General features: G+C 36.0%; 2 protein-coding genes across 6 annotated transcripts in view; one reads left to right on the top strand and one right to left on the bottom strand.

Moving 5' to 3' along the window:
* ABCE1 (ATP binding cassette subfamily E member 1) overlaps positions 1-20945 on the bottom strand; it is a 33020-nt gene extending 12075 nt beyond the window's left edge. The window contains exons 1-10 of the mRNA XM_049631194.1: positions 20840-20945; positions 13838-13967; positions 12653-12738; positions 9682-9779; positions 8562-8679; positions 7816-7953; positions 7604-7673; positions 7261-7357; positions 6270-6359; positions 519-640 (exon numbers count right to left, since the gene is read on the bottom strand). Of these exons, the coding sequence (XP_049487151.1) occupies positions 519-640; positions 6270-6359; positions 7261-7357; positions 7604-7673; positions 7816-7953; positions 8562-8679; positions 9682-9779; positions 12653-12738; positions 13838-13940 (922 nt within the window). The 5' untranslated portion in view covers positions 13941-13967; positions 20840-20945. The remainder of the gene's footprint in view (positions 1-518; positions 641-6269; positions 6360-7260; positions 7358-7603; positions 7674-7815; positions 7954-8561; positions 8680-9681; positions 9780-12652; positions 12739-13837; positions 13968-20839) is intronic.
* A 29-nt stretch (positions 20946-20974) lies between these two features.
* ANAPC10 (anaphase promoting complex subunit 10) overlaps positions 20975-22124 on the top strand; it is a 261798-nt gene continuing 260648 nt past the window's right edge. For 4 of the 5 annotated variants that reach the window (XR_007457915.1, XR_007457914.1, XR_007457913.1 and 1 more), the window contains exon 1: positions 21068-21125. The gene's annotated coding sequence lies outside the window, so the exon portion shown is untranslated. Of the gene's footprint in view, positions 21126-22124 lie in introns of all 5 variants that reach the window. The other variant, XM_049631195.1, reaches the window with a different exon arrangement.

Here is a 22124-nt window from a genome sequence, read left to right as displayed (position 1 = left end):
AGGCTTACTAAGCTATTTTATTAGGCTTTTAGTTACTCATTAAACTACATGACACTATCTTGTTTTAATTTAATACACTTACTATCTTATTAGACTTCTAGACAGTCTTAAGTTCTACAAACTTAAGACACAGATTACAGAAAAATTTGAAAAATGGGAACAAGATGAGCACTAATTAAGAGTTTCACTACTGGTTTTGGCCTTTCAAAGATAAAGCTGAAGATGATAAATACTAGAAGTTGTAGAAGCCAAAATATAATAAAAACTTTTAAGATAGCAAACAGTGAAATTGATACAGCATTTCTACCCATTGCAATAGAAAATTCTCCAAAAAGGAAGTTTTGAATAACAAACAATGTATATAACCTTATATATACATTGTTGAGTGATTAACTTCCATTAAGACTGGAGTTTTGGATAAATGTTAGAGCAACATGTAACTGCTGAATATCAACAATACATTTTCTAAGCATTAGAGTGAAATAATACAGCATTGTGGAAATAGTTTTTCAAGTTACCTTCTCTTACACTAAAAGGCATAGTGACAACACCGTAAGCACTTGGTACGCCATATAAACAGCAGATGAAGTCAGAGAGATAGTCTAATACACTTAGATCATGCTCCACCACAATGATATATCTGCAAGTCAATACAGATTTTTATTTTTAAATGTAACATAACATATAAAATAAAATTATATTTAATTACAATTTAAACTCTTACACAGAACAGTATAAATTCCAGGAAAACAGATATGTTAAAAAATTTAAATGTAAAGACCATACTAAACCAAAGCCGTAAGACATTAAATAAGACTCTATCAGTCTTCCTATTTCAAATTGTTTTCCTAAACTAAAAAAAAAGTATGAAACAGTCTATGGAGACATGAAATAAGTGTGTTTTGCCAAAAAACCCCCACATTTTTAAATAAACTTTACAAAGACACAATTACAATATATTTAAATCTGATGTAGCTTAAACTGTTTATTATGCTGTTCATCTTGCACGTTAATAAGCCCTTACAGTTGTCCTGTCCCATCTGTTAGCTGTGGTAGGGGAATACAGAGAATATGACAGAATGCTTAACCTGAGAACTTCCAAGTTAGCTGGGGAAAACAAGGAATAGACATGAAACATTACCACAAAAACCCGAAAAAACAAAAAAAAACTACACAGCCACGCATTTTCTCTAGATATAAAATCCAGTGAAGGCCAAGGAAATAGGTTAGTGTGTACTGGAGCACTCTGTAAGTGGGACAGTATCTGACATGACTTTTGAAGTGGTAAGAAAAAAGTATTGCTAGCATACAAACTATCAGGCAAAGAATGGTCATGACACTTTTATGCAGCACTTTATTCCTATTCAAGTTAGTTCAAAATGTTAAAAAAGCAATGTCCTACAGACACTTCAAATTCCAACTTATGTTTCCTGTACAAATAAAAATTCTCCATATTTATATTAATGCAATCATCATTCTCATAAGATAGGACTAACCTTATTCCTAATATACTGTTTAAATTGTCAAGTCTGTCAACTCTTTCTCAACAATGTCTTGTGCATTTATTTCATCCTTTTCTTTTTTCTAAATTCTAGTTCAGGCTCTCACATTTCTTTCAACATTTCTATAAACTTTTAACAAACCTCACTCTTTTCAGGTTCCCAGATATGGCTCTCAGTTGCAAATAAAACAAATTAATGTCCTAAGACTTTGTTTCAAAACTCTCCAAAACTTCAGCTATTATTTTTCCCCATGTACATATAAGGCACACTGAAAAATGGATCTTTCATTGTTTCCTGAATCCACTTTTCCACTTCTGTGTGTCTAAGAGTTATTCCTTCTCCTGAATGTTCTCCTGTCTAAATCCTCACCTGCTGAAATCTTACTCAATCCTTTAAGGTCCATCACAAATCCTACCTTCTGTAGGGTCCCCTTGATATTATGCAAATGAGCTTTCTTTCCCCAACTCTTGACCCCCTGTAACTCTGAATGGATATTTGGATTTTTATTTTTTATTATTTTTATTTATTTCTTATTTAGGACCTCGACAACTTGTCCCTAAATTGTGTGAAGTCAGACTATATAATACATTTTAGCACCTCTATGATTTTTAGTCTTGTGCTATGTACCAAAGAGATGTTTAATAAAGTTGTTGGGTAATGAAGAATTTTGGACTTATGCTAATTGGCAATGGGGCAAAATGGTTAGGTTCTTAAATAACATTGTCCAGTAAAACTTTCTATGGTTATGAAAATATTCTCTATGTACAGCATGTGGAATGTGGGTAGACTGATTGAAGGAATGAATTTTTAATTTCAATTAAAACAGTAACATGGCTAGAATGTATAGCACAGTTCTAGAATAAGAGAACGGTAAGAAAAAACATCATTTCGGAAAGATTAATCTGTCAAGAAGAAAGAACCACTGGCTTTTTTTTAGGAAACTCCCATAGCAATCTAGGTATCAGAGAGTAAAAGGAATGAAAAAGAAAATGGGGGCATGTTTAATTATGAAAAGAAAATATTAAGAGCAAATGTTTACTACCACATTGGTAGTAAGAAGCATCAGTAAAAATGGCAAATCACCCAAGTGAGCCAGTACTCATCCTGCCTTGGTGTTTTTTTGGCAATGTTCCATTATCTGGACTGTCTACTTCTTACCATTAAAACCTTCTAGACACCATGTAAGGCAGCATAGTATTACCTAGTGGCTTTAAAAAAAATTTTTTTTTAAGTTTATTTAGAGAGAGAGGGAGCACAGAGCCCGTTGTGGGGCTTGAACCCACGAAACCGAAACCTGAGAGATCTGAGCTGAAACCAAGAGTCAGATGCTTAACTGACTGAGCCACACAGGCGCCCATCTAGCGGCTTTTAATTTGCTTTGAAAAGAAGGAAAAAAAACATGTCATACATTCTGCTATTCCTACTTTTAAATGGAGCTTATGAAGAAGTCCAAAATGTAAGAAAGAATTAAGTGAGCCAGCCACTCTATTTCCTAACGGTTTGGAAAGAAACAAATCTGTAGCATGAGAAATTTATGCTGTGAAACTCCTACAATTAATTTTGGATTACAGTTGGGTTTTTTTTGTTTTTGTTTTTTTTTACACTTGGTTTTTAATTTAACTGAAGATGTTCTTAGAGGACAAATTCTAAAAAAATCTCATGCATTTAGCGTCCTTTCTCCAATCCATCCTCTATTTCTTGGTTTTGTTTTTTTTAAGGATAGGATAAGAAATCTTTTTATAGCATTACAGACTGAACACTGCCTTGACACATCACAGAATTTCAGAATCCAAAGAATGTGAAAATGTCTAAATAATTTTCTTTACTTTGTCAATCTAATTTGTTTTGACATGTTATCCACATTACAATTACAGTTACTGCCCTCTCAAAATAGAAGACTGTAATGATTTGCCTGAACATTTGTATATTAATGTCATCTGGTTGTAAATTACGTATCTTTTTAGTTCTCCTTTTTATTATGGTTAGGACATTATTTGATATTTTAAAAAATTATGTGTGAAAGTAGGTATGAGCTATGACTTTCATAATAAATAAATATAAAAATATTTCATAAAAGGGCTAAGGTTGAAAACTACTGACTTGATTAGTTGTATGTTCTTTTCTTTACCAGACTGATAAATCCTTGAATACCGGGACTGTATCTTATATTCTTATATTCCTCAAAGAGCCTATCATAATACCCAGGCCTATGTATGATGTGAAAATTATAGCTACTATTTGGCTCAATTTAGATTATTTCTTTATCACTGATTCTAAGTTTCACTTCAAAGTATGTATATGGATCATTTGCTCCTTGAATCTAGAGAGTCAAATTTTTCAATTCTGAAAAATTCTCAGACACGATCTTTTTCATGGCTTCATTTTTCAAACTCCTATTCAGATATATGTAAACAGTCCTTTTCATTCCATTCTCTAACCCTCCTTTCTGAACTCAATCTGAGTTCAATCTCATTCTCTGTTGTATTCTGGTAATTTGCACAGATCAACCTTTTAGGTTTCTAACACTCTTTTCTGTTATCTCTAACCTAATATATGCAGTGAGGTTTTTTTTTTTTTATTTTTTTAAATGTTTACTCATTTTTGAGAGAAAGCACATGAGTGGGGGTAGAGACAGAGAGCAGGAGAGGCAGAGAGAGAGGGGTCAGAGAGGATCCAAAGTGGGCTCTGCACTGACAGCAGTGAGCCTGATGCACGGCTCAAACTCACAAACCACAAGATCGTGACCTCAGTTGAAGTCCAATGCTCATATGACTGAGCCACCCAGGCGCCCCAGTGAGTTTTTTTTTTTTTTTTTTTAAAGATTTTATTTTTGGGGCACCTGGGTGGCTCAGTGAGTTGAGCGTCTGACTTTGGCTCAGTTTACAATCTCACCATTTGTGGGTTTGAGCCCCGCATTGGGCTCTGCTGACAGCTCAGAGCCTGGAGCCTGCCTTGGAATCTCTCTTTCTCTCAAAAATAAATAAACATTAAAACATTTTTTTAAAGATTTTATTTTTAAGTAATCTCTACACCCAACATGGGGCTGGAACTTACAACCCTGAGATACAGTTGCATGCTCCACCGACTGAGCCAGCCAGGTGCCTCTGTCCATTGAGTTTTTTATGTCACAGCTATACTTTCAATTTCTAAATCTGGGTTTTTTGAACATTTACCTATTGCCTTTTTCTGGTACCAGATTCTTAGGGTTTTGTATCCTTTTTTATGTTTGTATTTTATTATTTTTTTTAAAGTTTATTTATTTTGAGAGTGTGAGAGACAGCATGCACGTGCAGGAGGAGGGTTAGAGGCAGAGACAGGAGAGAGAATTCTAAGCAGGCTCCGTGCTGTCAGTGCAAAGCCTGACGCGGGGCTCAAACTCACAAACTGTGAGATTATGACTTCAGCGGAGATCAAGATTCAGACACTTAACTGACTGAGCCACTCGGGGGCACCTGTGGGGTGTATTTTAGATACAACTATTTTATAGTTTTGAGAATGTCACCTGACCTCCTTGAAGGTCTAATCCTGTTGTCTGTTGTGTCTACTGCCTCCTTTGCAGATGCTTTCCTCTTAATCATTTATAGCCCTGGATTTTAGCTCATGAGTCTTTACTTGTAGGAATCCTGTGACCAGGGTTGAAGGCATATCCCTGCAAAGTGATTTTATATTTGCTTCTGCTAGGTACCATAGGACAGGACTAAAGATTCTGAGACCCTCTTTTTATGTTACTTTCTCACTGTGAAGAAGATTATCCCGATTATCTAAATTTCAATTCCACATCCATGTGAGCTGCTGGTCCATGCATATATTTGAAGGGGAGCCATCCATACATTTCAAGGAGCGAGATCTACGCTTCCTTGATATCTTCACATCTTTACCTTTTTGCTGAGAAAGCAGTTCTTTTGAGAGTCCTGACATTTTATATGTGATAATCTAATACAACGCTTTGCTTCCTGTTCACAAGTGGTTGTTAAAATCCAAGACCTTACTGCAGATGAGCAACACCCCTCAGGAAAGCCATATTCTAGTCTCTTCTTTGTAATTTATAGTTCTTTCTTTGGTTTTTGATCCCTACGGATTTCTCTTGCATTCTGTAATATCAGCTGGAGATTAAATTAGTCATTAATGAGAGGCACAAAAAATACTACACAGAAAAAAATCCCACAGCTTTGCCATGTAGTAAATTTGTAACCTAGAACAAATAACTACCTCATCTGACCTTAATCTTCCTCATCTACAAAATGGGAATACTACCAAAGAGTCTAACACACAAGATTGCTATGAGGCTCAAATGAGAGAATGGATTTAAAAACTGAAAATTACAAAAGTATCGCATAACTACAGGGTGCTGTGATTACTTAACAGGTTATTAAGAAACTATGGAATTCAGTAAGACCCTAAATAACCACAGTTACTGTGGTGATCCTTATAATGCTGTAAATTTTGTGTTTGAGTGACATATTCATTTGAGAATCTGGTAAAAGCTAAGAATCTGCCTCCCAGAAATCCGTACACAGATGCCAGAACTTTCAAATCATTCCAAAGTATTCCTACACTCTCTGGAGACAGGCATTAAATAGCAGGTAGTAAATAAGTCTTGCATAAAGAACATCTGTTCTAGATAGAGGAAGGTAAATACCAGTGGTGGCTCTAAATAACTGATAGAAAACATACATACATATGACATTGATGGCCCCAGTGTTTAATCTTTAGAAATCTGTATAACTCCCCAAACAAAATAAGACAGACACACCAATCTATACTCACCTATCTGGATTTATGAGAGATCGTATAGTGATAGCAGCCTTTAAACGCTGCTTGACATCTAGGTAACTAGAAGGTTCATCAAACATGAAACTATGAGAAAGAAAAGCAAACACAATGATTTGTAAGACAAATAGGATATAATTCTATCTTACATGATATTTTAAAGCTCTGTAATATAGTTTCTGATTTAACAACAACCATACTCTCTTACACCAATGAGGAGTCCACTGTGTAAGAGTAAGAACTTTTGTATTCTGTTCAGAAGTAGAAAGAAAAAAAATTGCAAAAGCAGGGCTGCATTATCAAGCCTGGGGAGAGACTCTCTGATTAAGCTAATGTACAAAGTGTTACTGCCTCATGAAATAATATTCTGATAAAGTCTGAAGTAATTCAGACAGCTTTGCTCTTGATTAAAGTCCATTGCATTAAAGCAAATGAGTTTTTGAAAAGGAGGGCGCCGCACAGAATTATAGAACACTTTGTGGAAAAGGGCTAGCCTGCACTGGATGTCAGAGTAGGAATGTAGAAAAAGGTGGGAGCAATATATCTGGGAAAAGAGAGGCACTAGAAGGTAGGAAGGAAACTCCTTCTTCCCTTTTCTCTCTCACATGACATGCCACCCTGATTTAGGGTAATCTAAAAGACCTGTTTTACTTGAGGTATTTAAAAACCTTGCTGGCCTGGTTGGAGAGCTTAAGTTTAAAAAAATATCCTTTTAGGTACAGAGTTTATGTAATATGCAACTGATCATATTAAACAGCACTGTAACCCATAAATTGTGAAGTACTTATCTAAATAAATGAGTTACTCTCCCCCTTTGGGAATAACAGGGAATGGCAATGCATGCATAAATGTTTCAACATCTTAGCTCAAAAGCAGAACCTTAGATACTATTTCTGTTAACTTCTCTCAAAAGCAATGCCTTAATAGTATTACAAATAAAAACTCTAAAATAAAGATTAAGACGTACAAAATTTGCAAAGCAACCTACATATCAGCCTTCTGTATGCAAACGACAGCACAAGCAAATCTCTGCAACTCTCCTCCTGAAAGATCTTCAACATTTCGTTCTTTTAGATGGGTTAAATCTACAAAGAATATAGAGGCATTGTGTTCAATGTTGTTAAGTTTTCTTTTACCTCTTCTAGGCAAAATGTATATATCGCACATCATTCTGGGTATGAATGATATTTCAGTTGAAAACTGTTAATGTAAAAAGTGAATACAACAATTCCTAGAGATTTTCCCCTGTATTTCAGTAATCCATATAAGTATCTATCTTTATGAGTTAAGTTCAGGGCCTATTAAAGCATGAACACAAAACAAACTCTTACCAAGCTGTTGACATACAATTGCTTGTGTCTTTGTTTCATCCTTTCGGTCCAAAATAGATCCCACTGTCCCCTATCATAATATATCAGAAATAGTTACTACTATTTTCCTTCAATATTAAAAAGTTACAAAGCAAAACAAGTTTAGTCTGATACATATTTTATACCTCCACAAATATCTAAAATACATAAATTCCTGCTAAAGAGCAACTGACCTTTGCAGCCTTGGGAATCTGGTCTACATACTGAGGTTTGATAATGGCTTTTAGGTCATCTTCTAGAATCTTGGTAAAGTAATTCTGCAATTCGGATCCACGGAAGTAAGTCAAAATTTCTTGCCAATCAGGTGGATCCTAGAAATACAATTATCTGAATTTAATAATACATAATAATGCAAAAAAGGAGGACTATTACACAGTTGACTCCTGAACAACATGGGTGAATTTTTTTTTGATAACTATAATCAAGTACCATAAATCTATTTTCTCTTCCTTATGACTTACTTAATATTGATAACATCTTCTTTTCTCTAGCTTGCTTTACCTTAAGATTATAGTATATAATACACGTACAAGATAGGTAACTGTTTATGTTACTGGTGTAAGGCTTCTGGTCAACCAAAGGGTATTAACAGTTAAGTTTTGGGGAGTCAAAAGTCATATACAGATTTTCGACTGTGTGTGGAGGGGGGTCATGACCCCTAACCCTCGCGTTGTTCAAGGGTCAACTGTATATCCAAATAGAAGCCTTCTGGCTTTTAAAACTTCATTAACAGTTTAAGAAAGTTCATATTTATCAGTAGCATTAACAGATCTTAATTAAAAAGGAGTTTCATCTATATATTATTTCTCAGCATTAATGAATGATACTGAAAATAAGAACATTAAAAAAATTACATCCTTTCCTTCAAAGTCTCACAAAACTGACCTAAGTATTCATTTTCATAAAGTAGTATACATACATCATACTTTCCAAGGTTTGGCTTTTGCTTTCCTGCTAAAATTTTTAGAGCAGTTGACTTTCCAATTCCATTAGTTCCAACTAATCCTAAAACTTCACCTGGACGAGGGATAGGCAACCTGTCATTAGGTATACAAAAATGGATAAATAAATAAAACTAGGATTTAGGTAGAAAAAGCTACATAATACCATAATCATGTATTTTAATGCACTTGCACTCCACACACATCCATTAATAAGCTAAGAGATATATGCCAGATATTATTGGCTATTAGAAAAAAAAACAGCCAAAAGTAACTTAAACTGTTAATTGTTAGAAATGCATCCATGACCAATATTACTCTAAATTTTATTTTCAATTTTCATTCATGTCCATTCTAAAGTAATTCTCCTTTACATATAAAGCTCAGTTTTAATGTATAACCAAATGCTCTGATACAAAATTAAATAGCAGGTGCAACCTCACACTGTCTTTTTTTTTTTTTTTTTTTTTTTTTTTTCCTGCCATTTACTTACAAGGAGAATAGTGCCACATCAACCAGAAATACTCCACTTCATTCTCCCTGCTGCAGTAGGCTCTTTAAAGCTGGCAGGTTGAGAAATACCTTTTTATTAGTTAAATCTAGACTCTCAGATTCAGAATAACAGTGTTTAGCAGATTAAAAACCTCAAAGCACTCCTGTGATTTAACAATATGTTTAAGTTCAGAGTAATAGTCTCTGTAGAGGAGATTAGTAAATAAAGAAAATAGAAAACAAGTTCCTTAAAAGTTATTTTGGGGATATGAGTATTATTAATAACAGTAATTCTCAACCTCACTTGTATATCAGAATCACCTGGGAGCTTTTTCAACTTATTGAGGTCTAGATTCAATATCTAGAGATATCATGTAATTCAACTGGGCTGAAACCTAGGCATTAGTTTTTTTTAAAAAAAACCCAAGTAATTCTAATGTTAGCCAGAATGAAACACTGACATATACAGTACGATTCTATACATTATAATTTTGCATTTCTCTTTAGTGGATGGTTAATACTTCTTCCCATTTTTATCATTCTCTGAAAATTTCAAATGTATTTTACTCTTGATCAAAGTAGAAGAATGTTGACTTGAAAATATACCTGTGAAGTTTGAAGGCATTGGCACAATATCGATGTGTTGTTTCTTTTTCCAAATTGCTTGGTAAATTGACAATTGATAAGGCGCCAAAGGGACATTTCTGTTATTTAAAGTAAAGAATTTTGTGTTAATTTCTAGAAATGTACATATGACTAAAACGGATAGATTAAGAATTTTTTATAAACAATCTTCCAAATGGGGGAATTACGGGGTACCTGACTAATTCAGTCAGAAGAGCATGTGGCTCTTGTTCTCAGGGTTAAGTTCAAGCCCCACACTGGGTGTAGAGATTACCAAAAAAAAAAAAAAAAAACCAAAAACCCCAAGTGTGGGACTTCCACAAGATGTAAAATACTGCTTCATTTAAATATCTACTTAAAAAATGAAAGTTAAATTCCTTGAAGGCAAGAATCATTTTAACTAATTTTGTATCTCCGTTAGTGATTGGCATATTTCTAGATTTTAATACTTAATGAAAAGCCTTACAAAAATTGAGGGCTATTTGTGTGGGTGTTTTAACATTAGATACGGCTAAGAGGCAAGATAAAACATGTTTATTGAGTATATCATTCCATATTCAGTTGACAGATGCTTTCTCACTACCTCCTTCTTCCTGTCTTTGTATGCTTTTTTTTTGTACTTTGTAAAGTCCTTTAAGGTCTTTATGGTTAATGTTTAGTCAGATTTAAGGTTAAGTCCTTTCCAGATGGTACTTATTTCGGTCTATTTACATCCCACCAACAGCTAGCATAGTATCTGCACAGAGCAAGCATTAATGTCTTTCCATTGTGGTTTTTAACCGTCCCATATCAAACAGATGCTTTATATTGCAACTGAGTAAATTCACATTAAAAAAAAGTTTACTTATAGAAAAACTCGAAGAAAAGTTCATTATCAATCAAATAAAAATCCAAGGAATAAGAATGGCAAGAACTGGAAGATCATTTAAGAGCATCAATATGACTACAAACATTGCTCAGACAACTATAAAGATACATTCAAAGAATATAACCTCAGATTAGATATCTGTTTAGCAGAACTGTTCAAAGAGTTGAGGGGATCAATTCAAAAATCTTTGTATGTAAAGATTTCAGTGAATTCTCAGTAAGTTTAAGAACACAGAAAATTAAAAAACAAAAACTCTTATATTCTAACAAAGTAATTACCACCTTCTAACCAAAACCATTATTTCTTTTAAAAAATATACATATATATATTTATTTTAATTTAGAGACAGAGAGTGTATAAGCAGGAGAGAGGGGCATTGACAGAAGGAAAGAGAATCTCTTTTTTTTTTTTTAAAGTTTATTTATTTTGAGAGCGAGTGGGGAAAGGCAGAGAGAGAAGGAGAGAGAATCCCAAGCAGGCTCCATACTGCCAGCACAGAGCCCAATGTGGGGCCTGAACTCGAGAACCATGAGATCATGACCTGAGTCGAAACCAAGAGTTGAACGTTTAACCAACTGAGCCACCCAGGCACCCTAAGACAGAGAATCTTAAGCAGGCTCCATGTGGGGCTTGGTCCTGCGACCCTGTGATCGTGACCTGAACTGATATCAAGAGTCAGACATTTAACCAACTGAGCCACCCAGGCACCCCCAAACTACTAATTCTGTATACAATATAGTTTTCTGCCAATAGAGTTACCTCCATTTACAGAATTTTCTGTTATTCCACCAATGTACATAAAATGGTTATAGGCTGTAAGTAATATAAACATCTGTTTAGAATATTATTTCATGTACGTGGTGCACTGTTAGTACCTTAGTGTTCAGAGGGTATCTATTATCCCCACCACAGATTCCTCATATCAGTATCCTTTCAGCCACTGAAGTGTATACCCCAAAATTTGAGATCTCATTTTTTTGTATCAGTGAAGAAGAAAATAGGGTAGAATATATTGTTCAAAATCAGATCTCCAGCACCCCCAACACTGACAGGTACTTAAGAGATTAGTAAATGTTTTTTGGAAGGAATGTTTCTTGCTTATATTTTCAAAACGAGGGAAAACACTTTCATACCAATGAAATTCTTTTGGATACTTAATTAAGGATTCAGAAACCAATGTAAAATACACATAAACCTTATGAGAATCAGTAACAGGGTAGTATCCATACTCTGGTAAAAGCTCCTTTTTAAAATAATTATCTACAAATATCTAAATTAGAAACATAATGCACTGGTTCTTAAATATTATTTATGAACTAAGTTTGGAAATCTATCATTTTAAAGTTGAAAGCCTTAACTAAACCATTCAATGCAACAAAAACTAATTGAGGTATTTTGAAAAATTACTGCGTTAAATTAAAAAATTTTGGCTGAGTGCATTTCTGTTTAAAAGATGTGATTTAAAATTAAATACAGACTTGAAAAGACTGCAGGTAACATGACTCATACTTTTTGTATTTATGTTTCCAAAAGTACTTGTAAAGACATGCTCTAGAATGTCCTTCTCATAAAAGGGTGAAATAAAAAAAGGATGAAAAAAGAAATTAATTTTGGTTGGAAACAGCTTTCCAAAGTTGAGTGTGGCAAGGATAACTTTTACATAGGGTGGCTTAATTAATTAAAAAAGCAACAATATTAGATTTTTGCTAGAATACCATTCTCCTAAATTTATATTCTTTATTCGCCGCTTTATATTTTGCCTCTTTAAAAATAGTTATAATGGGGATGCCTGGGTGGCTCAGTCGGTTGAGTGTCTGACTCTTGATTTCGGCTCAGGTTATGATCCAGGGTCATGGGATTGAGCCCCATGTTGAGCTCCGTGCTGGGCGTGAAGCCTGCTTGAGAGTCTCTCTCTCTGTCTCTCTCTCTTCTTCCTTCCTTCCTTCCTTCCTTCCCTCTCTGCTTGTGCTTTCTCTCTCTCTCTAAAAAAATAAAAAATTAGAAAAACCAGTTATAACATATTCAGAATTTTCTGACTTCTTTTTCAGCTTGCAAATGTGATCCGATAAATAAAATATCACTTACCTTAATACAAATACCACAACCAATACAAAGGGTTTCAGAAATCCATGCTATTTTGCTCTGGGGTGTAACCTCTATGCATAATTTTCCTGGCAAAAGAAAAGATGGAATTAAGTCATTTTCCCTGCCATTCTAATTTTCTGAACATTGTTATTTAGGTAATTCTGGTTCCAAATCTCCATACAGAAGCTGATTTTCAAAAACAAAGAACACAGGAAGAAATACATTTGAGATAATATCCTAAAAAAACAGTGCTATGTGGGAATTAATTATAATTAATATATATTAATTTACTACTGGGGAAGAAAATATGCTTGTAAAACCTAAAACAGTTTTGTTATTTTTTAAAAAGTTTATTTATTCATTTAAGTAATCTCTACCCTTAACATGGGGCTTGAACTCAGGACCCTGAGAGCAAGAGTCACATGCTTTCTTGACTGAACCAGTCAGGTGCCCCTAAAACAGTTTTATTTTAAGCTGAATGACCTGAATATTTAATTCACAAAATATACCTTGGAAATGGCAATGTACACCAGAAAAAGGAATGTAATATGTTAGCTAAATCAGTAAAGCTCCAAAAAGGTATGTAGTCATCCAATATACACAAGAAATTAAACTTGGCATTACAGATATTAATAATAGAATTTCTAAATAGCACGGCAGACTATAATAGATGACATCTAAAGTTTAAGATTCAAAAGTACACCTCACTAGTACAGTTAAAGTAACAATTATAACATAGCCCTCAAAGACTACCAATAATTCTGAATTGTTTTAAATTAATTTTGAAAATTAATTAATTTTGGAAATATACAGTAAAACCTCATGAATTAGTCATTCTTATTAAGCTATTTATTCTTGCTTTTTAAAATGAGAATACTATCAAAACCAAAATATACTGGTAGTCCTCTCTCCAAGACTTAAATAATTATAGAACTTTTGTAGAACAGTAAGAATCTTAGTAACAAACTCTGCTTTTATAGCCAATGAACTTTAAAAAATATTGATAATACATTATTCTACCATTAGCAAAAATAGGACCGGTTAGTCACAAAGCAATAAAAAATTTAGAACAAAATCTGGTCTTATTTTTACAGTTTAAAGAAAGTAAGTATATGCCTAGAGAACTATGAAGTCAATTTTTTTAAAACTTTTTCTTATCTTTAAATGATCCAAAGAACTGCTTACCCATTCGAACCACAGGGCAACTCTTTTTGCACTCCTGCCGACATTTCTTAGGTTTACATTTGTCATGGTTGACAATAGCAATTCTCGTTAATTTATCTGCCATAATTCTAAGTAAGAATATCCAGCTTTTCTATTAAAAGAAAAGTTAACAAAATTATGGCACAGTCAACGCAATTAGTTAAGAGAAATGAATCATAGGCATAAAAGTTGAAGAGAACATAAATTATCACTATATTCAGATATGATTATCTAGAACTACTAAAAAAAAAACCTAGTGAAATCAATGAAATGACTTAGTCACGTTGAGAAAACAAAATTTTACATATATACTACTAATCAGAAGATTTATATAAAGAAAGAAAAAGCACACTGGTCACAAAAAAGGAAATATCTAGGAATCATCTTACAAAATGTATACATGTGAGAAAACTTTCAAATCACAACTTAAAAACATAAAAGACTTCATCAAATTACACAGTCTCAGTTTTTACAATACAGAATAGTCAATATCAGACATTTCAACCTTCCCCCAAATTATACATTTAATCCAATTTCAAGGAAAAAACATTAAGCCAGACAAGCCAAACCAAAAGTTCTTATGCAAAAAGAATGGCTTAGGAAAAGGAAAAAGAGCAAATGGAATGGGGGAACCTAGATTTAACAGATGGAAAAAAATGATATAATGTCTCAGTAATTAATACTGATACCAGTGTATGAGTACAGTCCAATAAAACAGAATAGAAAGAGTTGATGTGAAAAAGTAATACATATAATAAAGATGTTTACTCCCTCTCTCAAATTAAGTATTACTTCATGTCTTATCTATTAAGGATGTTAATAACAGAAATAGGAAATTATTAAGGTTGTGACCCTGATGTTGACTAAGGGGAAAAGTTACAAATTGCCATTTCTTTAAGAATTTGTAATATGTCCAAGATGACATTTATGCTAATAGCATTAAAATGAAAAGACCAAGGAACCATACATGTAGATTGTGCTCACTTTTAAAGCTTCTGTAAGTCTTGATATTTAACAGTACCATCAATTATGCAGCTAAGCTCAAAGTGAACTTAAAAATCTTCTACCATGTTGGGCTTAGTGACAGACATCAATTTTCTCAGAATGGTGATTAAAGTAAATAATTCTGAAAACTATCTTAAAACTCCAGGTTATTCCAGTATGTAATGGCAGAACCTGAAGCCAAAAGAATACCCATCAAAAAAGACATTCTGTTGGCCTTTTCTATCAAGGATTGTGTTAATTCTGATTTTGTTTTGACTGACTGCTTTCCCTTGTACACCTCTTTCTCACTCTGCAATGCCTTTAGGTTTGGAGTGGGATAAGAGATTATGCTCCATGCTCCTCCCAGACTATCTTATCTCTCCCTCCTCATTATAGTCAGCTTTTGCCTCTCAGGTCATCCAGCTGCTTCCATTTACTAACCATCAGATCACTCCCTCCCATCCTCATTTCAGCCCTAGGCTAAATTTTACTCTTTTACAAATCCTGTCAGAACTCTTGATTTCAATATGTTCACAGATGATCTTCCTATTAACAGCCTGTTCTCTTAGTTCAGTAACCTCTCTCCTCCAGTGATCTTGTCTTTCACCCTCATTCCTTTGGTGAAACCTTTGACCTTATTTTTTTTTAATTTTTTAAAAATGTTTTTATTTATTTTTGAGACAGAGAGAGACAGAGCATGAGCAGGGGAGAGGCAGAGAGAGGGGGAGACACAGAATCCAAAGCAGGCTCCAGGCCCTGAGCTGTCAGCACAGCGTCTGATGTGGAGCTCGAACTTACAGACTGTGAGATCATGACCTGAGCCGAAGTCAGATGCTCAACCGACTGAGCCACCCAGGCACCCCGCTTTGACCTTATTATTACCAATGACTGCAATCCTTCTATAACCTTCTTTTCAAATACCCCATTCTTCAATTACTACTCCTGTCTTTTCAGTTTACCCCTCTCGTACCCAACAATCCAACAACCCTTTGAACTCCCCATTCCCCAGACCTACTATCATTATCTCTTAATTCTACCATATTACCACTGTCCCTCAGTTTTTCTAACTTCATGTCCCTCTGTACCCAGCTAAAATTCCACCGTTAATCATTTATATGCTAAACTATAATCCTAGTTACATACAACTCTTCACCTGCACACGTAAAGCTGAAAATGGGTAGACAAAAGCAAAGCCTTGCTGGTTAGTGTCATCTCAAGTGAACCAGCCAACCGGCAATCCCATATAAACTTCTACAGTAAAATACACTTGCACACTAAAAGACATCTACTAAGGGGAATTTTCTAACAATTCTCTCCTGTACTTCATATCATCAATTATTCCACTGGCTCATTTTCATCAGCATTCAAATAATCTATTATCTGACCCCATCTTCCCCCATTGCTTTATTTCTCGTTCCACTTATTTTTAATGTTTACTTATTTATTTTGAGAGAGAGTATCCCAAGCAGGTTCTGCGTTGTCAGAGCAGAGTTCAATGAAGGGCTGGACCCATGAACTGTGAGATCATGACTTGAGCCAAAATTAACAGTAGGTAGGATGCTTAACCAACTTAGCCATCCAGGCGCCCCTCTCTTTCCTTTTATAGCAAGACTATTTGGAAGAGTTGTATAGCTATAGTCAGTGTTCCAAATGTCTGTGTATTTTCTCTGGAATTCATTTCAGACTTTAGTGCTCATCATTCCACCAGAATAGCTTGTCAGGTCCACCACTGTTCTATACATGGGTAAAACAAATAGTTAACAGTTCCTAATTTACTCGAACAACCTATTGCGTCTAACACAAAATATGACTTTTTCCTGCTATACAGAAACCCTTTCTTAACTTGGTTCTGGGACATAGTACTGATCCAGTTTTCCTCCTATTTTCCTGGTCACTTTTCCTTATCTTCTAGGCTTCTAAAAGTTGAAGAGTGCTCTAATACTGTCACATTTTTTAAATTTATATTCATTCTTGGGGCGCCTGGGTGGCTCAGTCGGTTAAGCGTCCGATTTCGGCTCAGGTCATGATCTTGCGGTCTGTGAGTTTGAGCCCCACGTCGGGCTCTGTGCTGACAGCTCAGAGCCTGCAGCCTCCTTTGGATTCTGTGTCTCCCTCTCTCTGACCCTTCCCTGTTCATGCTCTGTCTCTCTCTCTCTCAAAAATAAACACTAAAAAAAAAATTAAAAAAAAATTTATATTCATTCTCTAAGGTGTTTTATTCTAATCTCATGGCTTTAAATCCTATTTATATGTTGCTAAGTCCCAAATTTCTAGCTCTAGTCATGACACCTCTCCTAACCGTAAACTTGTTTATCTACCTGACTACCCAACAGCTCTTCCTGAAGGTCTAATATACATCTCCCAAACTGAACACCAGAAGTCCCAACCAAAATGTGCTTCTCTAGCAGTCTTGCCCATTCTGTTAAATGACAACTCCAGTCTTCCATTTACTTAAGCCCAAATCCTTGAAGTTATCTTTTACATGCCACAGCAGCAAATTCTGTACAATTTACCTTCATGAATCTGGCCACTTCTCTTCACTCTGGTTTAGGCCATCATTATTTCTTACCTGCATTACTCTAATAGCTCCCTATCAGGTCTCTCTGCTTTACTTTTACCTACTTCTACTCCAACCCTTGACAGTTCCTTCTCATGACAGAAGTAAGGGTGATCCTTTTATTTTTTTAATGTTTATTCATTGTTTGAGAGACAGAATGTGAGTGGGGGAGAGGAAGAGAGAGGGAGACACAAAATCCAAAGCAGGCTCCAGGTTCTGAGCTGTCAGCACAGAGCCTGATGCCGGGTTCAAGAACCAAACTGCCTGAGCCACCCAGGTGCCCCAGGGTGATCCTTTTGAAGTGTAAGCCAGATCATGTCACTCTTCTGCTTAAGGTCCTGCAATAGCTTCTCTACTCATTCTGAGTAAAAGCCAAAGTCCTTAAAATAACAAATGAGGTACTGATTAGCTTATACTACTTTCTCATCTCAACTCCAACTACTCCAGCTCTTGTTCATTTTGATCCAACCACCTTGGCTTCTTGTGGTTCTTAGAGCACATGTCAGACAGTTCTTGCTTCAGGGCCTTGACCTTTTCTATTCTCTCTGCCTGTAATGCTATTCCCCCTAGTGAGTTACAAGGCTCACTACAAGTCTTTAATGTTTCTCAGTGAGCCTTCTCTAGCTTATACTACCAAAAAATACACCCACTGTTTTGGTTTTTTTCTTTCCTGATTTGCTTTATTTTTCTCTTTAGCTCTTTCCACTATACTGCACAGTATATATTTCATATGTATGTGTATATATGGTTTATGTATGTATTTATCGTGTGTATACATGTATTTATATATTCTTTCTCTCTACACACAGACAGTACTTTTCCCTCCCCAAGTAAAAAGTACTCCATCACGAGGACAGAGATTTCTTGTCTGTTCAGCCCAGTGGCTAAACCAGTGTGCAGCATATCATAAAAGCTCAAGTATTTCTGTTGAATAAATGAGAAAATTAATTTAAAAATAGTAAATAGTTTTCCTATAGGTTATAGTGACTTCAGAAATATTGCAAATTACCAATATTTCATAGCAACAGCTATCCGCTAAAGTATGTAGTGAGAAAAAAAAAAATCAACCAAAGGAGACTAAGTATTTATGTAATAAACAGAATGGTAATGGTAACTTCTGGACCCATTACCCTTTTAAAAGCTGGTCTAGTTTTCATAAAGACTAGAAGAGAAAGAAATAAAATGACTTTTGAATTGCTACAAAAAAAGCTTTCATTGTAAGTTACAACTCCCTGAAAACTGAAGATTTGTTAGTTATTAAAATAAAGCTGGACACCATACAAATTATCCGATGAATGAATGTCATGAAGTTCATTTTAGAGGATAAATCTTTCATAACAAAATTGTTTATGTTCAACTTTATTTCTGTCAAACTACTTAAGTGTTTCATCTAATATTTCAAAAAACCTTTTTAGGGGCGCCTGGGTGGCGCAGTCGGTTAAGCGTCCGACTTCAGCCAGGTCACGATCTCGCGGTCCGTGAGTTCGAGCCCCGCGTCAGGCTCTGGGCTGATGGCTCGGAGCCTGGAGCCTGTTTCCGATTCTGTGTCTCCCTCTCTCTCTGCCCCTCCCCCGTTCATGCTCTGTCTCTCTCTGTCCCAACAATAAATAAAAAAAAAACGTTGAAAAAAAAAATTTTTTTTAAAAAATAAAAAAAATAAATAAAAAAAAAAAACCTTTTTAAAAACTAAGTGAACGTGAGATGACTTTTATAGAAAAATAAAAACATATCCGAGATGACTAATAAGCAGATTTATGTAAGCAAGTGATAAGTTATAATACGTTTAAGAATAAGAAATACAGAATCTTTGTATAACTGTTACTTGTGTAAACACTACTGATTAAATTCGTATATTATTTTCAAGAATTGGCGGGGGGGGGGGTTCCCTACTTTCTTTTTCAATGAGAATGATACAGGCTGTAAGGCTTGGGTAGGGGAAGGTAGAGTTTAGTAACAGACTTCTGGAAACAAAGAGAAATGTGAAGATATTTCAGATCTGAATACAAACTTTTCAAAATAGGTACTCAAACAATGACCCTCAGTGTTATTCTTCCAGCTGGCAAGAAAAAAGGAAGTGAGGCATTATGAAAAGCATTTGTAGTCTAAAACCAAAATTATTATAACACTATGTGAAAGCACTTAAAAGATTGCTCTTAACAAATGATGCTTGGTATCACATAAAATATCCCAACTTATGGTTATTGCAGGTTATTAGTCTTATAAAACATGTAAGTTGGGAGTGGTGCACAACTCTGATTTCAGAATCCTACACTGAAGACATTTAGAAGGGACAACAAAATACCACTTTTTTTTCCCCCAGAAACCATATTAAATGTTCTCCTGAAAAAAAATTTTTATGGAGCTAACAAGGTTTTTAACGTGAAAAAAAACACCCTTTTTGATACAAATACAGATAAGAGCCCTTCGCTAATATTGACAAAGCACTGTTGTTAGGTAGCTGATATAGGATGAATATTCTCAGTATAGGAGACAAACGTACTGAGAAATGCAACGCAAATGCCACTATCATAAATGCCTAACTAGCAGTCTCTGTGGAAGAGAGGGTAAAACAAACACCCCCAAAAAACCCTCCCACATCCCTCCCCACTGTTTTGACAGTTATTTCTCACTGTTACGGACTACCATACACAAAATAAGAGAAAATACATTTATGTAGTTTACGGGATGTGAGAATAGGCTTTGGACTTCGCGTCTACAAGGTACGAACCAATGCGCCCCTGATCTCATGCAATTTAAGACTTAAGGGGAAAACAAGTTAAGTCACCAAGAAGAAAGTACCAAGTGCTATAAAAGCGCACCAAAAAAGCTAAAAGCATTCAACTGGGAGGTTACTTGGGATAATCGAATACACGTTGCTCTATGAGAAAAGGAGAGATACAACTGGCCATCATTTCTGTAAAGACGGCAAAATGCCATGACTCATTCCATAATCACCAGAAAAGCCGAGGAAGAAAAGGCCACGACTTCCTATAATCAAATACGCACATGTGCCAATAAGTCCATTTTACTGTGTCAGGGTAAGGATGGGAGGTGGGGGGGAAACGACGATGCTTTGAGTTCTGAAGTTGCCTTCTTCTCTGTAATAGGGCAAGAAGAGTAGTAAAGGGGGAGTGGAGACGGTGGAGATTACATCTCTGAGATGGCATCTAAATCCATTCTCGTAGCCCCTGGCGGGAGGTGGCTGGCAACAGTGGCCAAGAGCCAGGTCAGCTGGAGGGGATGCGCGACCACCTCTAAGCCCTCCGCGGCGTCCGCGCTTCGGCGGTTCCAGCTGTCCCTCCCGAGCCGGCTGCCACGCGCCGCTGCCTCCTTCACTGCTGACACCAGAGGCCTCACCAAAGGCTCTCAGACAACGTCCCTACTGTCTTTAAATCGTGGGAGACCACAGCTAACGGCCAAACCCTCCCGGGCCATTCAGGTACCTGGAGAAAACGACTCCCTTGCGGAGGAGAGCGCAGAAGCCAAGTCAGTTCTTCCTTTCACTTCTCTCTCACACAGCGTGTTCTTACGGCCACCGGCCAAAATGGCGGTGCTCAACCACCGCCTCGCGCATGCCTTAGGGACGCAGTGCGCGCGCGCGACAGAGAGCGACAGGCGGAGCCCTGGCGAGAACTGACGTCATTGTCCTGCGACTCCAAATTAACGTCTGTGGGAAAGCCGGGCTGTCCTGAGTGGGAGTGGCACCGAGCTGCAGGGTATCTTAAAAAGGTGGGTTGCGGCAAGCCGGGTCTGCAAGTTCTAAGGGCGTGAGCTTCTCTCCTCCGCCCTGTCCTGGAGAATGGTTCTCTCGTAAGCAGATGCGTTCTCATCCCTATTCTCAATCCCCTTTTCCGCTCGCGATCTCAAGGCCGCTGGAGAGCCATTGCCCATTCTAGTATTTCTAGCAGAGGTATCTAGCAGAGTGTGGTCCAGGTACTCCTGGCCGTGGCCTTCTCTCCTTGGCCTCAGTTTCTTCTGAACGGAGTGGCCAGGAACCCAGGTTTTTCCGAGCTCCGCGTTTTTTCCACTTGGTGGCGTCCAGTATCAAAGCAGGCAGTTGAATTCTGCTCCTATGTAGAGATGGCTTTTTTTTTTTTTTTGACAATTTAACATTTTTGCATATTTGACAATGACTGGACATTCAGCTTATAGTGACAGTCATAGGTTTACTTGTCTCATCCTAGACCTTACTTAAATTGCAGAAGGCAAATACTTTAGCTTAGGACTGCACCTATTCGTTCATCCATTTATTCGTTAAGTAAATTGCTAACTGAGCATTTAAGTCTCAGGCCTTTCTGGATTTTACAGTCTAGTGGCTCTACTATTGTTTAATAAGTATCAAGAGCTGTGTTGAGATTAGGAAACAACTGAAATCTAAAAGGTGTCAAGGAGATGGTATACTGAAATATTGGGCCAAGTTTTTTTTTTTTTTTAAGTTTATTTATTTATGAGAGAGAGAGAGAGAGAGAGAGAGAGAGAGAGAGAATCCCAAGCAGGCTCCCTGCTGTCAGTGCAGAGCCTGACTCTGAAATAGAGTCAGTTGCTTAACTGACTGAGGCCACCCAGTCTCCCTGGGCCAGGTTTATAATAGCATATATAACAATGTTCAGTATCTGTAACTTTGCACCACATAAGCTGTTTTACATGTTCACTATCAGATATTTTTTTAAAAATATTTTTTAAATGTTTGTTTATTTATTTTTGAGAGAAAGAGAGAGAGAGAGAGAG

This window comes from Panthera uncia, chromosome B1, assembly GCF_023721935.1.
Source record: "Panthera uncia isolate 11264 chromosome B1, Puncia_PCG_1.0, whole genome shotgun sequence".
Taxonomy (NCBI): Eukaryota; Metazoa; Chordata; class Mammalia; order Carnivora; family Felidae; genus Panthera; species Panthera uncia.
The sequence above is the reverse complement of the archived record's forward strand: the minus strand, read 5'-3'. Positions and strand labels throughout refer to the sequence as shown.